General features: G+C 44.3%; 2 protein-coding genes and 1 non-coding gene across 3 annotated transcripts; 1 reads left to right on the top strand and 2 right to left on the bottom strand.

Annotated features, from left to right (window-relative positions):
* Nucleotides 1-899: 899 nt before the first annotated feature.
* Nucleotides 900-972, bottom strand: trnav-uac (transfer RNA valine (anticodon UAC)). The gene has a single exon. It is a non-coding gene; the product is annotated as a tRNA-Val (tRNA).
* A 2,061-nt stretch (nucleotides 973-3,033) lies between these two features.
* LOC130126659 (cytosolic 5'-nucleotidase 1A-like) lies at nucleotides 3,034-14,442 on the top strand. The gene is made up of 6 exons (XM_056296268.1): nucleotides 3,034-3,168; nucleotides 7,069-7,236; nucleotides 7,963-8,092; nucleotides 9,355-9,477; nucleotides 12,587-12,771; nucleotides 14,125-14,442. Exons 1-6 carry the CDS (start codon nucleotides 3,034-3,036, stop codon nucleotides 14,440-14,442), a joined length of 1,059 nt encoding a protein of 352 aa, XP_056152243.1.
* A 5,368-nt stretch (nucleotides 14,443-19,810) lies between these two features.
* Nucleotides 19,811-22,824, bottom strand: LOC130126581 (interferon alpha-inducible protein 27-like protein 2A). Its single transcript, XM_056296167.1, has 4 exons — nucleotides 22,699-22,824; nucleotides 22,424-22,456; nucleotides 21,882-22,043; nucleotides 19,811-20,138 (listed from the first exon to the last, which is right to left on the bottom strand). The coding sequence occupies exons 1-4, from the start codon at nucleotides 22,706-22,708 to the stop codon at nucleotides 20,056-20,058; spliced, it is 288 nt and encodes a 95-aa protein (XP_056152142.1). The 5' UTR covers nucleotides 22,709-22,824; the 3' UTR covers nucleotides 19,811-20,055.
* Nucleotides 22,825-26,345: the final 3,521 nt, after the last annotated feature.

Genomic DNA, 26,345 nt, shown 5'->3' with positions numbered 1-26,345 from the left:
TTAGTTAAACTCTGATGATTACATTACCAGAGTCATTGAGCTGGCAAATAGATTTATACATGAGATTTCTTAGAAGAGCCTGAAAGGTATTGACTCCTGCAGCCACAAACATTTCACTTGCACTACACCATTATAAATGTAATGATTATTATATTATTATTATTACTTAGGTTTTCATAGTATTAAAAGATATAGTATAAAGGCATGTCTATATATCAAGAGGGAAGGAAGCAGAGAGGATCGCACACAAACTGCCTAAATCCCTGACGGAGATTGCGTTGAGATTCCTGTTTAGATAGCATTTTCAATTAAAGCTGGAAATTTCTCGAATTCTTCACCAGGGAATTTGAAACTAATCTCTGGTTTTAACATCTTCTCTCGAGTCTCTGCTGAAATTAGGCCGGATTTGTATTCATGCTCCCTAATTTAATACATTTTCTCATTGTGATGATGCATTTTATTTATTGTCAATTTCTTGCACTTTTTTATTTTTATTTTTTTTAAATTGGAACAATGTAAATGTTTAGAAAGAGAAATACTTTGTCTTACAACCACAAGCAGAGAGTGGTGGCTCCTTCTATGTTTTTTTTACCATCTTGCTGTCCTTCCTCCAGGAGCAGCCAGGAGCAGAGGGCAGCCCTTTCCTTCAGTGCCTGGGGACCAATTCCAGGTGGACATCCATGCCGTGGCAAGGAGAGTGTTCTGCGTGTTTGCATTGGGTTGTTATCGATGTTGGAGGAAACCCAGGTGAGCACGGGGAGAACATGCAGAGCACATAGACAGCCCCTGCACACCCACAAGCCTGGGGAGAACATGCAACCCCCCCCCTGCCATCCCCGTCCCAGGCGGGACTCGAACTCTGGGCATTCTTACTGTGAGGCAGCAGTACTAAAACAGAGTGGTTCCACTGGGGCTCGAACCCAGGACCTTCTGCGTGTAAAGCAGACGTGATAACCACTACACTACAGAACCTTGCAAATTTCACACAATGTTATAGAGTATATGGATGATATGGACCTCTAATGTCCATCAAGGGATTTGTATTGGAGATTAGGTTTGACTCTTTACAGCACATTAGATATTGTGAGTGCAATTGTCAATGTTACGAATAAACAAATAAAACAGATACAAGTATATAGCTGCCCCCAGCCAACTGATAACAGCTCTTTGTGTGTCTAGTCCCCACAGAGCCCCGGGGGTGGGGGGGGGTCAGGGGTCAGTGTGATACGCTACCCTGTTTGTGATGTGGCCAGGATGAATAATGCCACTTTGCACTTCTGTTTCCTCGGGCTGCATCTCTGTGGAGCTCTGGTCAGATCGATGCAATCCAACCAATGCTGCAGTTATGTGTTGGTGGCAAAACAAACAACATGGATTGTGATATAGTTCACATCATAATATATACCACTTTGCCGTTACTTCATTTTCCATTAGCAGGAGTGAAATCCCTGCCAACCTGGCTAGCTGGAGAAAGGACTAAGTGGGAAAAACACAAATGGCGCCTCTCCTCTGAGGGACGGTGAACAGAATCGAAGTAAAAGCTTTCTGTTTTTCGATAAACCTGCCACGATATTAGCTATGACAACTTCAGCTGCAAACGGGTAGGGATTATTACCTGTATAATGCATAAAAAACAGGTATGGTAGCAGTTCAGGTTGCTGTGTTCCACTCTTGTCTGATCAAACAGTGTGTTTCTTGTCATTTTGTCCCTGGCTGAGGCTCTGCGAAGATCTCTGCTTAATATCTTCCAGCCAGACACCAGTTTCAGATCCAAACTGGATCTCTCTCTCATGATAAAACTCATCCCAAGTGCTGTAATTCCTTTATGGTCCTCAGAGCAAACGAGAACAGTTTTGTCTCGGGTTTGCCTGCATGACCTGTCTATTCATTTATTTTTTGTTATTGATATAATTTTTGGATGGCGATATACACAGAGACTGAACCCACAGCAGCCAATCAGATCTCAGATGTGGGCATCCCAGTCACTCCGAGTCCTCGGCCGTTGCCTGGCAACTGTAGCTCTGTGAGTCTATCCTTGGAAGGATGCTGCGGGGGGGGGGGGGGGTTAGATAGAGAAAGGTAAAAAAAAGAAAAAGAAAAAGGGAACATCATTAAACAGCACAGGGGGCGCTAATGACCCAGACGGGACTCCATCTTTCAAGCTACTGGCCAGGATAAGGCTGAATCCAATGGCAGAGCAAACATCCAGTGAGAGTGGAGATAACTAGGGTTGTGTGTGTGTGTCCCTATACAGTTCTTAAAACAAAGCAGACAAAACAAAAATGGTATCCCCCCCCCCCGAATTTGAGCTTCACCTTCATCCCTCTGAGGACAAATGGCAACTGTTATCAGCAAAGCAGTGTTTGCCTCTGCAAAATGGTGTGTCAGTATGTTGGCTCACTAGTATGCCTGCCTTGACACCCAGGCCCACTCCTGCCCATTAGGATGCATAGACATCCAGCTGTCATATGTATTAAACACATGCGGTGCTGCTACTGGGGGGAAAGACAACGACAGGGTTAGAAAGGGGGCGGATGCAGAATACGAGTGTGTGGGAGATAGTGGAAAGGAGAGTGAGCAGCCTACATGCAGAGTACGTCAGCCATAGAAGGACGAGGGGGACCAGTATTGATGGCAACTCACGCAAAGAGCAAGAATCAGCATCACTATCGACAGATGCAGATTGCCGCCATCTTAATCTCTCTCTCTCTCCCTCCCTCCCTTCCTTCCACCACACCTCCCCTTTTCTACAGCAGTTCACATCTTCCCCACTCCGAGCATTTTGCCGAGTGGCTCTGCAGTGGAAGCAGTCTCGCTCTTGTCTCCCAAGTGCGCCAGGACTGGATGTGTGAATGAGGGAGAGAGTAAGGACTCAGCTGGCACTTCATGCACGATTGAGAGAGAGAGAGAGAGAGAGAGAGAGAGAGAGAGAGAGAGAGAGAGAGAGAGAGAGAGAGAGAGAGAGAGAGAGAGAGAGAGAGAGAGAGAGAACCGCCAACAGGGGCCACCACAGCGGGACACTGAGAGCGAGCGATGAGTCTTACAAACAGCCGGGCCCCAACCGTCACCGAACCGGACTCGGTCAGCAGTGGCAGCACCGGCCGAGCCCCCTCGGGAGATGCTGGGGCAGTGTCAAAGCCCTCCAACCCAACCCAGAAGCCAAAATCGGTGAGTGTCGAATTGTGTTATTGACCCTTATAAAGTGTCCTGAAAAAAAAAAAAAGAAAAAAATCTGCATATTTGAAACGTGCTTTTTAAAGTCTCCGGGTCTTTAATAATAAAGAAAGTGAGCCGGTGTGTTGACAGTGAAAATTAAAGCAAGCTCATAGCATATGTTTTGGTATAACAGGTACTATAACAGGTTTGCACACACATGGGATGTGACTCCGGTTTCGTGGCTCTCTCAGCTTACTTAACATAGAATAACAACACTACAACACAACAATCTTCAGATATACACACAAGGATTGACTCTATACGGGTGAAATAAGAGGCGATAAGGTGTAGTGGTGCAGAGAATATATCAGAGATGCTGAATAGCAGGTTGCTTACATACATGCCTGAGGTAGATGGACATGACAGAGATACGTACAATGTACAGTACAGTATATACAAAATGGTTGGATTTATTTGATAGCAGTTACCACTGAGAATCTGCACCTTTTGGGCGTCCGGGTAGTGTAGCGGTTATTCCGTTGGCTACCAACACAGGGCTCGCTGGATCGAATCCCCGTGCTACCTCCGGCTTGGTCGGGCGTCCCTGCAGATACAATTGGCTGTGTCTGCGAGTGGGGAGCCGGGTGTGGGTATGTGTCCTGGTCGCTGCACTAGCGCCTCCACTGGTCGGTCGAGGTGCCTGTTTGGGGGAGAGGGGGTAACAGCGTGATCCTCCCATGCGCTACGTCCCCCTGTTGAAACTCCTCACTGTCAGGTTAAAAGCAGCGGGTGGCAGACTCCACATGTATCGGAGGAGGCATGTGGTAGTGTGCAGGCCTCCCTGGATCGGGAGAGGAGGTGGAGCAGCGACCGGGATGGCTCGGAAGAGTGGGGTAATTGGCCAAGTACAATTGAGAAGAAAAACGAGGACCCCCCCCCCCAAAAAGAAAAATAATCTGCACCTTTGTAAATATTAGAAAAGCTGCTTATGACCATTTACCACTTTTGTAACTATTAGTAAGGCTATTCATCACTTAATTATGAGGATATTTGTTGACTGAATCATCATTTACCAGCATATCACCACCGCAGTCAACATGTCTGTCGGGACAGTGTCGGCGCCAGAACAAATCTGACGGCCGGGCCAACGGTTTTCACGGGGGGGGGGGCATGAGCATTAGGGCTGTCAAATTTACATTCTATATTTGAATATTCTTCGATTGTGAAATTTTTATATTAATTATTTGCTAAATTAACCTTCGAATGTGCGCTTAGAATCCTTACTCGTGCTCTGCTCTTTCACCCCCGTTGTTTTCCATTCGCGCACAGACGCTACAAGCAGATCGCGTGAGCTTACTCGCAGCAAACAACCCTGTGTGTCACACGCAATTACCACCTGAATGGACAAAATCACACACTTGATGTTCCGCTCCGGTGTGCTGCTAACCCCGCTCCTCCACAATCACGAAATTTAAGCATTTTATTTCATTGATTATTGTTATTATTGATTATGTATTTAAATGTGCTATGTGCATTAATTAATTTTAATTTTTACATGATGTTTAAGTACTAATTTTCACATCATCACTGGGTAATTGGCGGGGGGGCACAACTTTCATTTGGGGGGCGAGGCCCGACCAATGCCCCCCCCCCCCCCGTAGCGCCGACACTGTGTCGGGACAGGCTTGCATTTCGTCACCTTCTTAAAATAATGGCTTGAGTCACAAAACAGGATAAACTGACAAATTTGGTTTCAGTTTCAGTTTATTCTGTTTCTTGAAAAACCTGAAAATATGACTCAGGCCATTATTTTGAGGTGACGATTTACAACTCTTGAGTTGCCTGATCACATGAGGCCAACACTGATGCCGCCCATGGCAGACTCACCCGCCTCTCACCCTCAGCACAGTCTGGCCTTGGTAAAAGCTGGGGGGGGGGGGTTATTCTGAGTAGACTGTTGGCCAACCGCACATTCACTGCATCGTTTAAGCGTTTTAAAGCTTCCAGGTTAACCGAGGAAAGTAGGGCCCTCCTTCCTGACCACTCGGACAGCCCTCCGCAGGAGTATCGGTAACCTTGGAAGTCTGCTGCACACAATACCTGCAACTTTGGTCAGCCTGTTTGCACGTGTCTCTGTCCTGAGTGGGGTGCAAATCATCTGTTTATTGATATTTGGTTACGGAGGCAAATTGTCGGAGTTAGTGAGCAATTTGGATTATTCGATTACTTTTCTTGCAGTCTTTGTGGCCAAAACCTTATAAACGTTGTTTACCTATTTGGATTTAAACACATTCATAACACAGTTAATATCAGTATTCTCATATATTAAATATGATATATATTATACTACGGCAGCACAGTGGCGCAGCGGTTAGAGCGGTCGCCTCACAGCAAGAAGGTCCTGGGTTCGAGCCCCGGGGTAGTCCAACCTTGGGGGTCGCCCTGTGTGGAGTTTGCATGTTGTCTTCGTGGGTTTCCTCTGGGCGCTCCGGTTTCCTCCCACAGTCTAAAGACATGTAGGTCAGGTGAATCAGCCATACTAAATTGTCCCTAGGTGTGAGTGTGAGTGTGAGTGTGAGATGGCCTGGCGGCCTGTTCAGGGTGTCTCCCCGCCTGCTGCCCATTGACTGCTGGGATAGGCTCCATAATCCCCGTGACCCTGAGAGCAGGATAAGCGGTTTGGATAATGAATGAATGAATGACTATTACATTATATTACAATAATAATATGTTACCATTATATTATATTCTCATATCCCCATTTAAATGGGATGACTAGTCAAAACAAGCAATCTGGCCTCTATGGGATGCAGTCTAGATACCCAAAGAGTTAAAGGCAGCAGGCATTTAGGAATGTGGGTTTGCCTTTTATCAGTCTCCTGCAGAGGCAAGTATTTCATACCATGCTGTCACCTTCACTCTGTCACACTGCCTTTACCCACTGCAGCTACAACCCGGATGCATGGGGCAGTACAAAGAGCACTCATTTCATTACCCGATGGTAACGGGGCCTCTATGTTTGTAAGGACTTAGCAATTTTGATGTTCTGAATACACTATCTTACTCCTTATACCGGCGACAATTTAAACCAAGGTAAATTAAAAAAAAAACAACTCAATTTCCTTCTCTCGTTTTGCCACACATGCAGGTCAAGTTTATTTGCATAGCCTGAAACCCCAATGTAGTCCTGCGGGGCCTTACAATCAGTACAATACACAACGGTATACGACACCCTCTATCCTTGCACCCTAGACATGAATGAGGGAATACCCCGCAATAAAACCTTATCTGGAAGAACAAAAGAGGGAGAAACCTCACGAAGAGCACCAGAGGAGGGGTCCCTCCCCCTGGACGGACAAACATGCAATAGGTGTCAAATGCAGGAAGAAAAAAAACACACACACACAAAAATAACAGAATTATAACACCATAGATTACACACAGAGACAGTTAATGTAAAATACATACAATCAATGCATACAATTTTGCAAAGCAAATTTAAATGCACCGGGTAATAAGAATTGTAATGGGAGAGTGCAAGGCATATTTAGACCGTCTGTGTAGCCCTGCAGAGAGAACAGACCTCACATGCAGACTTCTTCACTGCATTCACACAGAGGGAGTAGAAGAAGTGATGGAAGACATGCGGATTAGCCATCGCCAAAACAAATGACACAAAAGCAACTGTGAACAAGAACAACGCCAAAGACAGTTTAAGTCTCCAGCAGGGTAGGGCTATCGCTGTGCTTTTTAACCCAGGTTTAAGTCGCACCCCTCCTTGACAGACCCACCACTACGGTGTCAGAGCGCCACGCGAATGCGGAGAAGTCTCGCGGACACGTCTAGTGTTTGTATAAAAGCCATTTCGGTACCTGTAAGGATATCAAATGTGAGCGCCTCCTCATCCTCCAGCCCAAGCCAGAGAATGCCGTCACCATCGCGGTGTCGTCGCAGGTGCTCTTCAACATGGAGAAGGAGAGGCTGATCCGTGAGCAGCAAGGCATGGAGGAGTACATCAAGCACCACGTGGCACATAAGATGGAGCCCTTCAGCCCTGGACCCGCTTTCTCATTTGTTAAGGTCAGAGACTATGTGGACAGAGTCCTTTTAAAACATACACAGTGCGAGCGTCCGGGTAGCGTAGCGGTCTATTCCGTTGTCTACCAACACGGGGCTTGCCAGTTCGAATCCCCGTGTTACCTCCGGCTCGGTCGGGTGTCCCAACAAACACGATTGGCCGTGTCTGTGGGTGGGAAGCCGGACGTGGGTATGTGTCCTGGTCGCTGCACTAGCGCCTCCTGGTTGCTGCACTAGCGCCTCCTCTGGTTGGTCGGGGCGCCTGTTCCGGGGGGAGGAACTGGGGAGAACAGCGTGATCCTCCCACGCGCTACGTCACCCTGGTGAAACTACTCACTGTCAGGTGAAAAGAAGCGACTGGCGACTCCACATGTATCGAAGGATTCATGTGGTAGTCTGCAGCCCTCCCCAGATCGGCAGAGAGGGTGGGGCAGCGACCGGGATGGCTTGGAAGAGTGGGGTACAATTGGCCAAGTACAACTGGGGAGAAAAACGGGGAATATATATATATATATATATATATATATATATATATATATATATATATAAACAAACATACAAAGTGCATATGTACATGCATTATGCACATGGAACGGAAATACACAGCAATGAAGAGTAAATCCCCTCACGAATACACACACTTAGTAATACACAAATTTGCTTACCTGATGCGGAATGATTTGATTGCCAGCGTTTTGAATGCAGAGACCTGTTTGGTTGCATTCGCAGGCTCTGGAGGCGGTGAACACCCGTCTGAGGGAGCTGTACCCAGAGAGTGAGGAGGTGTTTGATGTCGTGCTCATGACCAAAAACCATGCAAACGTGGGCCTAAGACTCATCAAAACCATCAACCATCACCGTGAGTGTTTGACCCATGCAGACACAGCCATGGCATACAACATGGCCATGTGAGCACACACACACACACACACACACACACACACACACACACACACACACACACACACACACTTCAGTTTGCTAATGGTTGAAAACATTACAACTGAATCACAGCTTACAGTAATAAATAAATCAATAAATAAATAAATAGTTCTTTAAAGCTCGCAGCTGATCATTTTCTGAGATGCTGAATGTGCCTTTTTGAGCCAGAGGGGTCAGCCATCCATGCAGCCTAGTTATTGTAAGTTACTGTACTGTTTGGTCAGCAGGGGAGAGCTGCCCCTTTGGCCCATGTTTGGTGATACAAATCAGTTTATTTCTTTTTGAATGCTGAAGGGGCTATTTCAAACTTGAGTCTTATAGTGAGATTATGCGTTACTGTAAATTAGTTTTTTTTTAACGAGGTATATGCAAAATCATAAAGCACTGTAGATGGGGTGCTCATCTAATGTTGAACCAATGTTGTTGTTCATCCTCTCTGTATAACCCGGGGTTGGACAGATTCTAAAGGGTCACTAAACAGATCACTGTCATGCCTGTGGCTGAACAGGGATCGGTTTGGTGGTGGTGGGATCTTTCTCTCATGGTCCACACACCAGAAGGCCCCTGTGGGAAAGCAATGGAAGCTGGGGATCTGCAGTCCTAACCCCTTGGGGGTGGGGTGGGGGGCTTGGTTCTCTCCCATCCAGCCACCTCGAGAAATAGCCAAGCCAAGCAGAAACACCTGCCCCACTAGAGACAAGATCTCAGTCTCTTTCCCTTCATTTCACCAGTGCTTCTCGCTCCTTTTGGTTTCTCTGCCTTTCTTCTCTGAGTTCCTATCTGACTCTCTGCCCAGCTGTTTACTGAACCCAGCAGGGAGCAGACACACTTTGTGGCTGTGCATGCCCACTAGCTATACTTAGACTTAGCTGGCACTGCTCACATCTGAGTGCTGCGGACAGTGTTTGAACACACACCATCATCATACCGTTCAGTTTCAGTTTCATTCATCTGTAACCTCCCAAAAACCAAAGCAAACTCCTTGCACGTTCAAGTGTTGCCAGTTAAATGTGTTCTGATTCTGACATAATTCCATATGTATGTACCATGTTTCTATGTCAGTAACACAGTGAGATAAATTGGCTGTTATGTATCTCATGTACACATACTATACCTCCTGTGCCAGTGAATCTGAGAACATCAGAAGGCCACTGACATTTTTATTCTTCCTCTCTGCAGAGTTGTTCATTGAGCGCTTTTGTATGACTGGTGGCAACAGTCCCATTGGCTACTTAAAGGCCTACAACACCAACCTATACCTGTCATCCGACCCAGTCACGGTTCGAGAAGTCCTGGAGGAAGGTAAGAGGAAGGAGAGTAGCCACAATTTCCATACTATGCAATTGCCCTTCGGAGGTATAAACAAAGTTTTTTGAACTGGACAGAATTGAATTGAAAGAGGCAGATGTCTATTATGGACTGCTCTGTATTGTAATAATATTGATGAAGTTCAAATTTAAATGATTAACATTACTGCTTAAATCCAGGAAAACCTAATGCATATTTTTGTTACAGTAATAAAGATCTGCTCTGTACATGAGCTGTCTTGTATCCTAATTCTGAAAAAAAATCTGTATCCAAGAGGACAAAATTTAAATTTCATATTTTTTGGCCACATGAAGGTGGCAACTACAGCCTCATCTTCCAGGAGGTGTTTTATTGGGTATCCATGTATGTGGATAGATATTGTTGAAAAATTAATAAATGTTTGATCTTACACTGGAATATAAGGACAGATAACACCAAGGTCAGGGAGTGAGCACGGTGCTACACAGGTCAAAAGGAATATTCAGTTTCTGATATGGTTCAAGGTGGGACTCTGGTGCAGACACAAACAAGGCTGAGACATGTAGCAGTTCGAAAACTGAAAAGGCCTTTATTTGGCAAACTCGATGAAATTAGGGCAGAACAGACAAAACCAGCATGGGAGCTGTTGCATGGATCAAACCTTAGGACTAGGCAAGCTGTGAGCAGGGCTGGCCATGACAAGAGAAACTTGACCAGAACGTGACAATGAAACATGGCCTAAACGTTACAAGAGCGACTTGACAATCTGGCCCAGAGGCCATGAAAGAGCAGGCTTAAACGTAGTGTAGTCAGTAATCCTGATACAGAAAAGCTGAGTTACAATGACAGGTGCAGGACAAGGACCAGCCAGAAGGGGGAGGCACAGAAGGCAGGATGTGACAGTTAGTGTAAAACAGGAATGCAAGGGCCAACAGGTCTTTAAAGACCCCTATGAAATGGCTAGCAGAGTGCTATTTGATTCTGCACATTTATGGCTTTCCTGTAAAAACAGGAAGCTAGGGAGGGACTTGTCGCAGGTATTGATTGGTGTTCACAGTAGCCAATAGTGCTGAATATGCCACAGAAGGGGGCCCTGCGAAATGGATGCCGTGCTGGTAGGAGGGCCAGCGGAAGGGATTGGGTCCACTGGTGTCCGGGGGCGACCCTGGATGAGAGGGACCAGGTTGAGGACAGCTTGGAGAGGTGAAGGTATGCACTGTAGAGCAGAGGAATGAAAGTCAGTAGGAGTAAGACAGAATACATATGCATGAACAAGAAGGAGGACAGCAAAATGGCGAGGATGCAAGGAGTAGAGGTGATGAAGGTGGATGAGTTTAAATAATTGGGGTCAACTGTTCAAAGTTGGCAGAGAGGTGAAGAAGAGAGTGCAGGCAGGGTGGAGTGGGTGGAGAAGAGTGTCAGGAGTGACACATGTATACATGAATATATGATTAACAAATTATAATGAATGTTAATAAGAATATGAATTATATTATGTCCATAAAGAAATAAAGACTGTGTTCTTGTCTGTTCAAATACAGTTATAATCTTAGATAGTTAGGGATCACCTTGAAACTAGCTAATATTAGTTTAGCAGCTTTGGCCCGAGTGCCTTGTATAAATGAAGTCCCCTCTGTATTTCCCAACCACAATCTGGAGACAAAACAGGAATGTACAACATAATGTACAACACAGCACTTAAGGCCAGATGGCTCTGCTTCCTTATAACAACTGCTGACAAAGACAATGTCTGTACTGGTACAACAGAGCAGGTTTGCTGATACCATGTTGTCTGCTCAGCCATCACCTAAAGATCCATCAATTCCATACATTATCCTAATTCGGGTCGCAGGGATGCTGGCGTCTATTCCAGCCGTCATTGGGTGGCAGGTGGGGAGACACCCTGGACAGGCCGCCAGTCCTCCAAAAGATGACATATTGAATATCCATTTGGAGCTGAGCTCTACCTACGCAGGGGCTCACAGAGTGCAATGAAATTATTAAGTATATTTTAAAAAAATGAAAGTCAGTAGGAGCCAGGCGGAATACACATGTGTGAGTGAGAAGGACAGTGGAATGGTGAGGATGCAAGGAGTAGAGGTGATGAAGGTGTATGAGTTTAAATACTTGGGGTCAACTGTATAAAGTAATGGGGAGTGCAGGAAGAAGAGAGTACAGGCAGGGTGGAGTGGGTGAAGAAGACTATTAGGAGTGATTTGCAACAGAAGGGTACCAGCCAGAGTTAAAGGGGAGGTTTACAAGATGGTTGTGAGACCAGCTATGTTATATAGTTTGGAGACAGTGGCACTGATGAAAAGACAGGAGGCGAAGCAGGAGGTGGCAGAGTTGAAGATGCAAAGATTTTCATTGGGAGTGACGAAGAAGGACAGGATTAGGAACGAGTATATTAGAGGGACAGCTCAAGTTGGACGGTTTGGAGACAAAGCAAGAGAGGCAAGATTGAGATGGCTTGGACATGTGTGGAGGAGAGATGCTGGGTATACTGGGAGAAGGATGCTGTAAATGGAGCTGCCAGGGAAGAGGAAGATGAAGGCCAAAGAGGAGGTTTATGGATGTGGTGAGGGAGGACATGCAGGTGGCTGGTGTGACAGAGGAAGATGCAGAGGACAGGAAGAGATGGAAATGGATGATCCGCTGTGGCGACCCCTAACAGGAACAGCTAAAAGTATTAGTAGATTTTAAAAAAAAGGTTCCCGCTTCCATTCACAAATGAAAAATCATAGCAGCAAGTTTAAAAGCTTGTTGCTACTTCTTGATCTAAATTTTGAGCAGGAAAAATCACAGATTACTGCTTTAAAAGTTCAAATCCAGAAGATCTTTGTTTTTGTTCGACTTTAGTGATACCTATGGTACAATATGGAAACTGCAGTAGTTTTATGGAGTTACATTTGTGTCTCATTATGCAATCAAACAGAATAGATTTGAGAGCAAAACTTTTGAAACCTGCAATCACTCTCAAATTTTCAAACTGCCCTTCAAAGTTTTGCTCTCAAATCTATTCTGTTTGATTGCACAAAAAAAGACACAAATGGAACTCCATACATAATCTCTATAGATGTAGAGTGCAAATGACTGCCTGTGTACACTGTTGTCTCTGCATCAGGTATAGCAGCAGCCACCATGTTCACCCCGGAGAAGATGACGGCGGTATCGGAGACTCAGCTGCGTGTGGCCTTTGATGGCGATGCCGTTCTCTTCTCTGATGAATCTCAGCGCGTCTACGAGGACCACGGACTTGACAAATTCAATGAGCACGAGACGGCACATGAAAACATACCACTTGACCACGTATGTCCCCAGAGTAATATGTTCGCTACCATGGTGATTATAAAATTGCAATCACAAATAAATCAGTACATCTGCACTATATGTAAATCGAGTGTAGGGCTACATCTGCTTTGAACATTGGTTTGTAACGCATTCACCATGCCTGAGCAAGAAGTATGGTACACAGAGCCGGACCAAGGCTTTATGGGGCCCTAAGCAGAATTTGATTTGCCCCCTCCCACCCCCCACGCGAAACCCACCTCCCACCACCGACAATATTATGTCCATGCTTGATCGTTACCATACCATTGTCACGACATACTACTGTGTTGGAAAGGCTTAAAATAAACCAGCAGACAATGCATTTACTGAACAAGTTAACTATTCTAATTAGACGGATAATCCCTTTTAGGTGACATACTGTCGCGATGTACTTGCTTACAGTTATAATGCGCATGTACCTGACCCCAGCTCTGACATAGTGGCAGTGGAAATGATTAAACCAGTAATATTAATTTGTCAGTCTGTTAACAACATGATATCAAAATATTTAGTTTTTGTTTTTTGGTGATTACTACTGATATGATATATCACACACACAAAAATATATATATATTCATCAACCTGTCGTGTTTGACATTCCAAGCGCTCTTGGGGCCCCCGTGTTGGCACGGGGACCCTAAGCAACCGCTTAGTTCGCTTATGCCTTGGGCCGGCTCTGATGGTAAATGTTTGAATGCTAATTCAACCCTAATATCAGCTTTCATCAAATATTTCAGCTTTGAAATGGAAGACCTCACAGCAATCATCAATTTCGAGACATATTTGAGCTGTATCACGTATCTTCATGTTCTGAAATTCTAATACATGTATTGATTCAACTGTTATAAAAGCAGAAGAAATGTTAAAGGGAAACAATTACTATTTTCAACATCATGCCTGTATATATTTTGTAGAACTAACACTCATTAGCAGCCATAATACTGTGCAGTCTTCTGTGTGTCTCTGAGATGCCGCTGAAATTGTGCAGAAAAGTATCTGCCTGTGACATCACTGGCAAATAATTTGTGAATCAGCCTCTTTGTATGGCATTCCTTAGCACTGTTATTCACATTTTCTCATTCAATGTAGCCTATCTCAATTTAGCCCACCTAAGGTAAAAGCAAACTAGGAAGTAAGGGTTGCATTTTCTCATTCACAGATTGTCTTCCAATTACGTCACTGGCAGACACTTTCCCACACAATTTTGGTGGCATTTCAGAGACACAAGGAAGACTATTCAGTATCGTGGCTGTTTCCCTTTAAGTCTTACTGAAAACAGACTGTAGAGGTTCTTTGCCTTTATTCTGCTTCTTTTTTGCCTTCTTTCTCTAGGGCCCGTTGAAGGGCTTCCTCGAGGCTCTAGGAAAGTTGCAGAACAAGTTCTATGCCAAAGGTCAGCGCATGGACTGCCCCATTCGCACTTATCTGGTGACGTCTCGTGGTGCAGCCAGTTCAGGTACCCGTGCCCTGAAAACTCTGCAGTCATGGGGCCTGGAGATGGATGAGGCTTTGTTTCTAGCCGGGGCAAAAAAGGGCCCCATGCTGGAGAAGATCAGGCCCCACATCTTTTTTGATGATCAGATGTTCCATGTGGAAGGAGCTGCGGAGCTGGGGACGGTAGCGTGTCATGTGCCCAATGTGGTATCTTAGAGAGTCACCCAGAGGAAGCAAATTCAGGACAACGAGTCTTCTTCAGCACCCAAGTAAACCGGATGTTACTCTGGAGGTGATAGTCTTCAAAGACAGGAGAAGGGACAATAGATCATCACAGGATTGTTGTCTGACTTTAAAATTTCCCTTTTAATCAGAACCAATTTCCTGGTTTTACTTGATTTGTATTACACATATATTGGCCTACTATCCTCTGATGAATATTAACTTGCAACTTACTTTGAAAGCAAGCAAAAACCAAAATTTAGAAATGTTGAAAAAGAAAGCGTTGTTTCTCAAAAAATAATGTTAAACTTCTAAGTTCTGTGACGAATAACTTGATTAATAACAATGATTTCTTATACTGTATAATATGGGGTGGAGGTAATTCAGAAGTGGTGTTTATCGAAGCTGATCTTGGACGCAGTACTGATGTGGAAGGTTGAGAAAGGAAGCAATGTGACTGCTAATCACACTGACACTGGTTACAGACAGTGTGATCTCCTATTCATTCAGTTTCACCAGTTTTTGGAATAAGTCAGTTTCAGTTTACCTTAATGTGTTTGTATGTTTTGTTCTAAGATATTATTTTAACTGGTGCCTTTATTAAACGTGGTGTTTAAACCACATGCGGTTCCTTCACTAACTTCCACTTGTGTATCCAACATACACAGTTGAAAGGTTGGTGGATTACTGTATTTGAATGCATTTTTTAATGTGCAAATTAAAGTGTCATTGTAAAAGGGGAAAGAAAAATTGATAAAATAGATATATTTTCTGATTACCAAAAGAATAAAGTCCATCTCCAATAGATATTTTAGGCATTGTTGACTCGACACAGTAATACATCTTTGCTTTGCGATGTTATTTATAATGCATTTAATGGAATGTGTAGGTTAAACATAGTTATTGGTGGCAGCAAACTGTTAAAACTCAGAGATGGTAAGAGAACATCTTAGATCTCTCCATAGCCTTTGTGGAATAGACTACAGAGCTAGTGTAGGTTACAAAAGATAAATCCAGTGGTTGTTGTAATTGCTTTGTGGTTCTGCTCATCAGTCTCTCTCTCTCTCTCTCTCCCTCGCTCATATTCTTTGCTTTGTCGGGTTTGTGTTACTGAGTGTGAAAGAGGTCATGGCTGACAAATAGCAGTCATGCACAGGAATCAGGAACACTTCATTTGTCATTTCATTTCATGTACACAAGTAAATGAAATGAAATGACATATTGTTTCTCCCAGCCCACAGCAGTGTAACCGAAAGACAAAAACATATATCCAAAAATTGGAAGACCACATACACTCACTGGCCACTTTATTAGGTACACCTTGCTAGTACCGGGTTGGACCCCCTTTTGCCTTCCGAACTGCCTTAATCCTTCATGGCATAGATTCAACAAGGTACTGGAAACATTCCTCAGAGAGTTTGGTCCATATTGACATGATAGCATCATGCAGTTGCTGCAGATTTGTCGGCTGCACATCCATGATGCGAATCTCCCGGTCCACCACATCCCAAAGGTGCTCTATTGGATTGAGATCTGGTGACTGTGGAGGCCATTTGAGTACAGTGAACTCATTGTCATGTTCAAGAAACCAGTCTGAGATGATTCGAGCTTTATGACATGGCGCGTTATCCTGCTGGAAGTAGCCATCAGAAGATGGGAACACTGTGGTCATAAAAGGATGGACATGGTCAGCAACAATACTCAGGTAGGCTGTGGCGTTGACACGATGCTCAATTGGTACTAAGGGGCCCAAAGTGTGTCAAGAAAATATCCCCCACGCCATTACACCACCACCACCAGCCTGAACCGTTGATACAAGGCAGGATGGATCCATGCTTTCATGTTGTTGACGCCAAATTCTGACCCTACCATCCGAATGTCGCAGCAGAAATCGAGACTCATCAGACCAGGCAACATTTTTCCAATCTTCTATTGTCTAATTTTGGTGAGCCTGTGCGAATTGTAGCCTCAGTTTCCTGTTCTTAGCTGACAGGAGTGGCACCCGGTGTGGTCTTCTGCTGCTGTAGCCCATCTGCCTCAAGGTTCGACGTGTTGTGCGTTCAGAGATGCTCTTCTGCATACCTCGGTTGTAATGAGTGGTTATTTGAGTTACTGTTGCCTTTCTATCAGCTCGAACTGGTCTGGCCATTCTCCTCTGACCTCTGGCATCAACAAGGCATTTTCGCCCACAGAACTGCCGCTCACTGGATATTTTCTCTTTTTCGGACCATTCTCTGTAAACCCTAGAGATGGTTGTGCATGAAAATCCCAGTAGATCAGCAGTTTCTGAAATACTCAGACCAGCCCGTCTGGCACCAACGACCATGCCACGTTCAAAGTCACTTAAATCACCTTTCTTCCCCATTCTGATGCTCGGTTTGAACTACTGCAGATCGTCTTGACCATGTCTACATGCCTAAATGCATTGAGTTGCTGCCATGTGATTGGCTGATTAGAAATTTGCATTAACGAGCAGTTGGACAGGTGTGCCTAATAAAGTGGCCAGTGAGTGTATATCAAACTGCAAAAAAATCACTGTCTAAGAGAACGAACGCAGGATGGCTGTCGGAACTGCTGGTCTGCATGAACTAGCAGTTAGCTTAGCCTGCCCTGCTTCCACATCCTGTCAGACTGCCCTCGGTGTTTACTCCTTGGGCACAGCTCCAGCAGGGCTGTGGTCCCTGAGCCCACCGAATGCAGCAGACCAGGCTCCCCTTACTGATCCAACGCTAGCTCTCCCCTGCCAGACACCTTTGACACACCTCCCCACATGTCACACAATGACACCAAAAACACAGTCAACGCTAGGCGAGGCCGCCGCCAGACCGCCCTCGGTGTTATCGGAACTGCTGGTCTGCATGGGCTAGCAGTTAGCTTAGCCGGCCCCGTTTCCACATTCTGTCAGACTGCCCTCAGTATTATCTCTTCGGGCACAACTCCGGGCAGGGCTGTTGCTGGGCCCACAAGACGCAGCAGACCAAGCTCTCCCAGCCGATCCAGTGCCAGCTCTCCCAGCCATCAAATGAAGACACAAACTTAGACACAGACGTGGACAAAGATACTGCATGGACGGTATAAGGTGAGGCCACTGCAAATGTAAGTTTGTGCCACCATCTTCCTACACCGGAACCAGAAACAACCTATTTTGGGTAAATTTTGGGTAAATATAGGTTAAATGAAAAAAAAATCAAAATGGATAAAAACCTCTCATGTGGCATTACTTCATTAACCATGTTATATCTATACACATTAAATAATTAAATGATGTGAACTGTGTGCATTGGAATAGCACTCTCACAGACAACTTGTCATGTTGCATGACGAGCTGTTTCTGAGAAAATGAAATGGGTCAAAATAACCACAAAGTGTCTTTGAGACTTGAGAAAAGGCTAAGATTTTCCACTTAATTTCATATTCACTGTATTAAGTAGACAGGCTGTTAGAAATGCATGTTGTTCAAACTCCAGTACTTTTTACAGATTACCTACAAGCAGACAATGTACGAGCAAACCGCAAAATGTCCACCCTGTCATGGACAAATTTAAAAGGAATAAAAGTAAATATGTTTTGACTGCATAGTGATTATAAAATGTGCATTTTCAGAAATATATTTAGTCCCTTTCTCAACAATATATTTTAGCTAATGGGAAAACTCTTGATAATAATGAAATTCCTGCAAAATATTTGTTTCCCTTTGGAATCTGCATTAGTAGCACTTTCTTTTCAAATAAAATCTGGTATCTGGTCAAACTTTCCAACAATACTATTTTGCCGTCATTTGCTTATAGGGAAATCACACAAAAAGGTTTTGCTAACTTGTGAAAATAATTTGTTTATTTTCATAAAACATGAAGATGACAGGGTGGGTGAACGACAATTTACAATTTAATTTAGCAGACGCTTTTATCCAAAGCAATGTACATCTGAGTTAATACAAGGATCTAGTCAGGAGGTGAAAACACAAGTAAGTGTAAAAAAAAAGAAGAAGATAGGACATAGGTGTCAACAGGCAGGGCACAAAGGTGAAGAGAAGTGATTTTTTTTATTTTTTACTGAACATTTCAGTAGAAAAAATGTGCAGAAGGAAACTCAGAGTGAGAAATGGAGATGTGCTGCGTTATCGTGAGTCCAGCCAGGTTAACCACTGCGCCACCATGCCACCGCTATATAAGATTGATTTATTATCATTATTATTATTATTACTCCTCAATGTTGGCCCTGTGATGGCCTGGTGGCCTGTCCAGGGTGTCTCCCCGCCTGCCGCCCAATGACTGCTGGGATAGGCTCCAGCATCCCCATGACCCTGAGAGCAGGATAAGCACTTCAGAAAAATGGCTGGATGGATTATTCCTCAATGTTGTTACACCACATAAGGTTTTATATGCCCTACATACCTTTGGCAATCAAGGAAGAATAGTTTTTTACTGCCAAATAAATCAGCAAAAGTTAATTTTTAATTTTGACTTCACATTTAGTATGGGTGCAATTTCCGCATTATTATTTCCTCTAAGTTTGATTCTTTGGTTTATCCATCCATTATCCATTATCCAAGCCACTTTATCCGAATTCGGGTGGCGGGGATGCTGGAGCTTACCCCAGCAGTCATTGGGCGGCAGGTGGGGAGACACCTTGGACAGGCTGCCAGAGGCTGCCAGGCCATCAGGGCAAAAAGAAGTGGAATCATTAAACACATATTTTCCATTTTGCCTATTTGATATAGCTCTCAGCCAATTTTAACATCATTCTTTACGATTTTTAAAACACACTATCAATAGACATATTCTGATGTTTATAATAATTATTTCATTACAATTGCAATCTAGATATGAACAGATGGCCCACATCACCTGAAAATCTTTACATTTTTCAGGTTATTTGTACGTTTTTTTCCCTCATTTACAAACATATGAATACTCATGCAATCTCATTGCCGAATGTAAACCATTGCATACCAGTTGATTCGGTGATCCCTGGAGGGTAAGTCATTTGAATGTAGAAGGGGCACAACAACAAATTCTATCATGATATGGCAACCTGATGTACTTTTATACACCCCCCCCCCCATCTTAAAAGTACTTTGCATTCATGGACAGGTTAGAAACTATATATATATATATATATATATATATATATATATTCCTAACTCTCTGGAGTCAACTGGATATAAAAAACAAACAAACAAAAAAAATAATGGTTGAACATAAACTTTGGTTTATGTGGATGATAAAATACTCCCCAGACCCAATCAGAGTGCTTAAAGGTTTGGTAGACAACAAATGAATACAGAACGTCTCCAGCCCACACTTCAACTCTCCATGCAGCAAGTGTCTGAATGTGCAAATCATGAGTCAAAAGCACGGGACAAGAGGATCAGACATTTATTTACCCTTATTAAAAAGTTATAGAACCATTCACATCTTTAAAATGACAGCAAAATAAAGAGAACCAAGCATATTAGCCAAAACATACTTACAGAGACACATTGCAGATAAAAAGCTCACATTTCATACACAATCCCAACCCCTGCATTATTTGTAACTGTGTTGTTCACTTCACTTGGCGTACACATGGTGCATTATTCAGCTCCGGATCATTTCATCCTCATCTTTAGACGAGTGCTGCCACTAGTCCTGCGGTTCCTCCAACACTGGCAACAGCTGCAGTAGCCGCCCCTGACAAGCCTGCCATACCTAGAGATAAACATCAGGAAAACATCATCAGCATGTAAATGGAGGCTGGCATGACTAACTGAGACCCTAATGGGGCTAAAAATTAAGATAATGTGAGCAATTTTTCCTGCATTACTGAAGGACATTGTCGCCTACAACTGAGGCAAAGAATGAGTCAAAGCATTGTTTTGACCGTCAGGTACTTAATCAAGTTCATCATCACCCGTTTACACTGAAATATCTTTTCACTTATCAAGAGTTAAGACACATGCTTTCCCTAACCTGTCCTGAAGTTGCCCTTGTTATGCAGGTTTTCTTTGTAAAACTGCACTTACTTACTCAACCATTCGCATTATCACACTTAATTGTGTCAGGTGTGTTGAATGTGGCATAATTATGTGCTGATTGGTCGAGAAGGAACAAGCAGACCCACCCATTCAGGGTTACAATGAAAATCTGCAGGACGGATGTTACTTGAGGACTGACTAAACACTATAGAAATGTTGTGGGGAATGCTTCACTGGTAGGTTGAGTGGTTGTGAATGCAGCTCCAGGCCTGACTCCTCCCTCAGCCAATTTCCTCATCAGGGCCAGGTTATCTAAGCCACCTGTGACGTCCTTTTTTTGCCTTCTCTCTTCCTCGGCCTCGCATGTGTCTGATAGTTGGTGCTGCAGTTCCTGAGCTTCTAGCGTGGAACCCCCTTGTGCTTGCTGCCACTGTTGTGCTGGTTATCAGGAGTATTTCCTGGTGTCAAGGTCCCCTGCTGCTGTCTTGCCTTAGTTTCTTTTGTTTGCTTTAGTTTATTTGATTACTAACTGGGTTGGCTTGGCCCTTCTTTAGTTTGGTTTTTTTTGTTGTTGACCTATTTGATTTACTTTTAGTTATTTCTCTCAGTGGCCTGAGTGTCATTTTGTGGGAGGCTAGGCACTTGTGGTGAGGTCCCTGTGTGTGTGTGTGTGTGTGTGTGTGTGTGTGAGTAGGAGCACCGGGACACGTGTGGAGAGTTAACCAGTCTGCTGTGAGGTTTGCTGTACTGCACGGAAGGTGAGTATTGGTAGCACCCTTGGGCACTCCTCAGTTAGTCTGCTTTCCACCGTTGGCCTCAGTCTAGCTTTTTAGTTGGTTACCATTATTTGTGTAGGCTGGGTATTTTTTTGGCATTTTGAAGTGGCTTTTTTTTCTTAATTGTATTAAAAGAATTTTTTACAAATTATTTGCAATAAAGATTCAACGGCTTCATGTTGGTTTTAACCGTTTCTTGAGTTCCTTAGCAGTTCCGGTCCTTTCTTGTTTTGACTAATTAAAGTATTTATATTTTTGAACCATGTCTCTGTCCTTTTTCAGTAGCGAACCTGTTCGCCGGGCTAAGCTTCAAATCCTTAATTCTGGGTTTAAAGAGAGAAATGGTATTTCCTGGGGTGCAATTCCCCAGGTGGCGTTGTTGGCCCTTTTCTTCGTCTTAGCCCTCTGTCACAGAAAGATGATCTGTAAAACTCCGGCTAATCAGTGTTTCTCAACCCAGTCCTCAAGGAACCCCTATCCTGCATATTTTCTTTGCAACCCTGAATAGGTACCTGTTTGTAGTTATTCAACCAATCGGCAATGAATTTTGTTAGATGTTGCACACCTTGCATAATTACGTGCTGCGAAATGATCGGTCGGGTAAGTACAAGCAGGGCTACCTATGCAGGGTTACAATGAAAATCTGCAGGATAGGGCTTCCTTGAGGACTGGGTTGAGAAACGCTGGGCTAATGTGTTTACCTGCTGATTGCAGTACAGCCACCAAGGACCCCGCTGCAACTCCGCCTCCATTGGCAATCGCGGCTGTTGACATCATGCCCGATGCAATGGAGCCAGCTGCGATGCCAGCTGATGTGAAGCCTATGGTTCCCAGTACAACTGGGGCCAAGGCGACGGTGCCAACTCAAAACAAACAGGAAAAACCAAAGGTCATTTGAGACTTATCACTGGGGTGTATTCCAGAAAGAGGGTTTAGTGAAAACTCTTGTTAACCCTGACATGTTTTCTCCAAACCCGCTTTGTGGAATACATCTGCAACCAGTCTGACAACTTTTTTTTTTTGGACTTCCACATTAAAGCAGGTCAAGCTCACTGGACATTTTTTAATTTTGAAAATTGTTTGAAGTATTAAATTCTCTGTCCCAAAGCACTTTTGAACAGCCCCCCCCCCGAGGTTTAACACTTAGCTGCATTTCATGAGTAGAATATGCTATATAACTAAAACGCAGCTATTATACTTATTAATTCAGGTGACGTAAACAATGAACCCTTTTGTCTTTTACCTGCACCAGCAACGCCGAGCACGACTCCTGTCACTAAAACATAAATAGATCAAAAACTGAATTAAAAATCTGCATCGAATTAATCAACACAACACGTCAACTAACAAAGATATAGGCTGCGACAAACATGAAAAAGAGGCCCCCAAAAAGCGTATTAAGAAACACTGCAGTATTTAATTTCTATGATGTGTAGGAATGTTAACTAGGCCTATACGTAAGTGTCTGATAATATCCTGCGTTATTTGTCACTATCAAATGAATGTAAGTGTACTCACCAAGTCCCATGTCGAGTTCTGAGGAGATTTATCTAGACGATGTGAAGAGAAACGAGCGCACGCAAGTACTGAGAAGCGCTCGCGACTAGCGATCTCATCAGTGCTGTGTCATATCCGGAGAAACGAAACCGAAACTCACCCGGCGTCGCCAGGTTGGTTTGATGTTGTCCAGCCCAGTAAGTGCTCAAAATCCGCCCAAATTGATAAAACAACCAAATATGGGGGATGATAATGCAGTCGCAAACTCTCCTCAGTATTTGTGTACATTCATCTAGACGATGTACACAAATACTTGGTGGCAGCTGGTAAACACATTAGCCGGAGTTTTACAGATTATCTTTCTATAGTGTTTACCCAGTCCTCAAGTAACACCCGTCCTGCAGATTTTCATTGTAACCCTGAATGGGTGGGTCTACTTGTATTTACTCAACCAATCAGCACATAATTATGCCACATTCAACACACCTGACACAAAGTGTGATAATGCGAATGGTTGAGTAAGAGCAGTTCTACCTATTCAGGGTTACAAAGAAAACCTGCATAGCAAGGGCAACTTCAGGACAGGTTAGGGAAAGAATGTGTCTTAACTCTTGATAAGTGAAAAGATCTTTCATTGTAAACGGGTGATGATGAACTTGATTAAGTACCTGACGGTCAAAACAATGCTTTGACTCATTCTTTGCCCCAGTTGTAGGCGACAATGTCCTTCAGTAATGCAGGAAAAATTGCTCACATTATCTTCATTTTTAGCCCCAGTAGGGTCTCAGCTAGTCATGCCAGCCTCCGTTTACACGCTGATGATGTTTTCAGATGTTTAACTTGCAATCCCGTTCTAGGTATGGCAGGCTTGTCAGGGACGGCTACTGCAGCTGTTGCCGGTGCCGGAGGAACCGCAGCAGGATTGCTGGGAGCACTCAAAAGACGAGGATGAAATGATCCGGAGCTGAATAATGCACCATGTGTACGCCAAGTGAAGTGAACAACACAATTAATTACAAATAATGCTTGAGCTTAAACCACATAGAAGCTTTGAGTCTTGCAAATGTAACCAGGTTAAAATTAATGTTTTTATTTTATTTTGTTTGAGTATGAAATATCACCAAATCCTGTCTGTGTGCTGTTATTTGTGTTTACTACATTTTATTTTATGTCATTATTTACTTTTATGTGTTTTACAACGACCGTCATATACGTGTACTGTCGTTTTAAGAGAGAGGTCTTATGGGTACACGGAAGACGGAACGCGGGAGAGGCCATTTTTGTTTTGTGGGAGGAGTCTCAAGCAGCAATCGAGCCGAGCCACGCGTGTTTCTTACCGTGGGACAGTTTTGCGGGTTGAGGAGAACGTAACCTTGAGTATCCCTGTAAGAAGATACTGCAAGCTGTGGGATAAAATACTTGTTTATCCTTTCTTACATCGGAGTCCCGTGGACGGTTTCTACTTCTAACGCACACGAGTGGAGTCCGGGCAGTGGTTGAACTTCGACCCCCACGTCCGTAAGAAACACCGCTCCTGCTGGAGGACTGGACGGTTGTCGAAGGGTTTGAAACCAAAATAAATGGCAAGGTGAGCCAAATAGAGTCCTGTGTGTCCCCCCTCCTTCCTTGATTATGATGATGATGATGAGAGACTGAGGGCCCCCCATAACACCTGGGACCCCACCGAAAATAGAACACAACGCAGAGCTGATGATGGAAGTGACGGGCGTGCAGCAGGCTGACCAGCAGAGAACAGCATAGGACTGCCCCCGTTACATTGGTGCCGTGACTCTCCTGGATTCTGAGAGTGACATCAGTTGCTCGCCGCGGGAGGCTGCTGTCGTCATCAAGCCCCAGACGTCCTCAGGTATTTCTATAGACTGTACACTCATGTTACAGTGGACTGGAGTTGAGCTGTGTGGACACTGAACAGTCATAGCTGTGGTTACCATGGACTGGGCTTGTGAACAGGACATTTGTATATACTGAAGGAAGAAAAACACACGAAAAAAAAAGGAAAAAAAGGTTAATGTTGATGTGATTGAAGGACTCGTGTGAATAATCTATTGATCTAAACTACTGGATATGTGCATATGTGATTAATCTATTGGTGAATTTGTTGATTGTGTGTGATTGTTTCAATCTCTTAGTGATTTCTAGATTCAATTATTTAAATGAATTGAGCTTTTCACTTTTTTATTTTATTTTTTATTTTATCTGAGTGTTAGAGGTAGGAACATGGCAGAGGGTGGTTCGTACGTAGGTGGGGGTAACATTGCTGATCAGGATCTTTTGGATCGCCAGTGTGCTATGGAGAGGGGGTACCAGTTAGATGTGGGTGGGGGTTTACGGCTAGGTGTAGGTAGGAGTTTCGGGCAGCTCTTAGAGGGCGGGGAACCAGACACCAGAGCACCAGGACCTAGAGACCCGACCACATTTGGCACTCCTCAGTTCACCTCCACACGCTACGTAGAATGGGCCAGGCCAGTTATCAGCGAAGGGGCTGTGCTGGGTAACAGCGAGCAGCCAGTGGGTGAGTTAGCCATGCTCATTACTCGGTTAGCAGAGAAGATAGGAGAGTCAATCACTGCTAAGCTGCAGGAAACACAAATGCTTAGAAACACACACACAGACAGTGCTAGGTCTGCTGAACCGTGTTCGGAGACAGCTCCTAGTGTTAGAGTAGTAATGCAGACAGACGCTAGGGAGCCTCCTATTTTCAGGGGCGATAGCTCTGATAAGTTTACAGTTCATGAGTGGGAGAGCCTTATGACTTTGTATTTGAGGAAGCGAGCCATTCCAGTTAGTGAGCAGTCACATGAGATTCTAGCTAAGCTTATGGGGAAAGCAGGGGACGTGGTGAGGATAAAGCTGCGCAACACATCTGTCGACCACATAGCGAACCCCCACATTATTTTTGATGTACTGAAGCAACACTTTAGTGACTTCACATACTCGAGCATGCCCCTGGCGGACTTTTACAGTACGCTGCCCAAGCCAGGTGAGGACGCTATGGAGTATTGGATTAGGCTTAATAAGACAGTGGAGGTGGCTGACGAATGCTTGAAGTGGCAGGGCCGTAGTATTGAAGAGCCAAGCCACGAGGTAAGCATGATGTTTATCAAACACTGTCCAGATCAGTCTCTTGCCAATGTTTTTAAGTTCAAGTCCGCAGGGAAATGGTCTGCTAGCGAGATCCAGGAGAGGCTTGATGAGCACATGCTGGAGAGGAAGTCCCGTGTTGCTGCAGGTGGACAACGTGAAGCAGGCGCGGTAGAGCGTAGGTTCCATTCACAGGTTCATGTCCCTGTAGTCGACATGGCTCCCGACTTGAACACGACCGTGCCGGTGGTGCTATCTCCCGTCCCGGCTCATGCGTCATCTCCTATACCATTTTGTGCAAGGTCTCCTACACCGTCTCCTGCACCTGTCTCTGGCGGTGATGATTATATGAGGAGTTTGGTGAGCTTGCTAGACCGTTTGGTCAAAATGCAGACTCAGGTTCCAGTTAGCGCTGCAGTCCGGACACCGACGCAGACTCAACCGCCAGCTAGCGCCGCAGGGCAGGTGTCAGACGCACCGCAGAGGTTGTGCAGGGTTTGTAAGTCTCCGGATCACTCCACATTTTCCCACTGCAGCCGGGAGAACCGATGTATAAACTGTTTGTC

Source organism: Lampris incognitus, chromosome 16, assembly GCF_029633865.1.
Source record: "Lampris incognitus isolate fLamInc1 chromosome 16, fLamInc1.hap2, whole genome shotgun sequence".
Classification (NCBI taxonomy): domain Eukaryota; kingdom Metazoa; phylum Chordata; class Actinopteri; order Lampriformes; family Lampridae; genus Lampris; species Lampris incognitus.
The sequence above is the reverse complement of the archived record's forward strand: the minus strand, read 5'-3'. Positions and strand labels throughout refer to the sequence as shown.

Bases quoted from the DNA above. Each gene is read 5' to 3' on its own strand.
- LOC130126659 (XM_056296268.1), top strand. From the start codon at position 3,034: ATGAGTCTTACAAACAGCCGGGCCCCAACCGTCACCGAACCGGACTCG. The intron at 7,237-7,962 runs GTCAGAGACTAT...TTGCATTCGCAG, and splicing joins CCGCTTTCTCATTTGTTAAG to GCTCTGGAGGCGGTGAACAC. The intron at 9,478-12,586 runs GTAAGAGGAAGG...TCTCTGCATCAG, and splicing joins TCGAGAAGTCCTGGAGGAAG to GTATAGCAGCAGCCACCATG.
- LOC130126581 (XM_056296167.1), bottom strand. The intron at 22,044-22,423 runs GTAAAAGACAAA...GTTTGTTTTGAG, and splicing joins GCTCGGCGTTGCTGGTGCAG to TTGGCACCGTCGCCTTGGCC. The intron at 20,139-21,881 runs GTAAACACATTA...GTTTATCTCTAG, and splicing joins GGCTGTACTGCAATCAGCAG to GTATGGCAGGCTTGTCAGGG.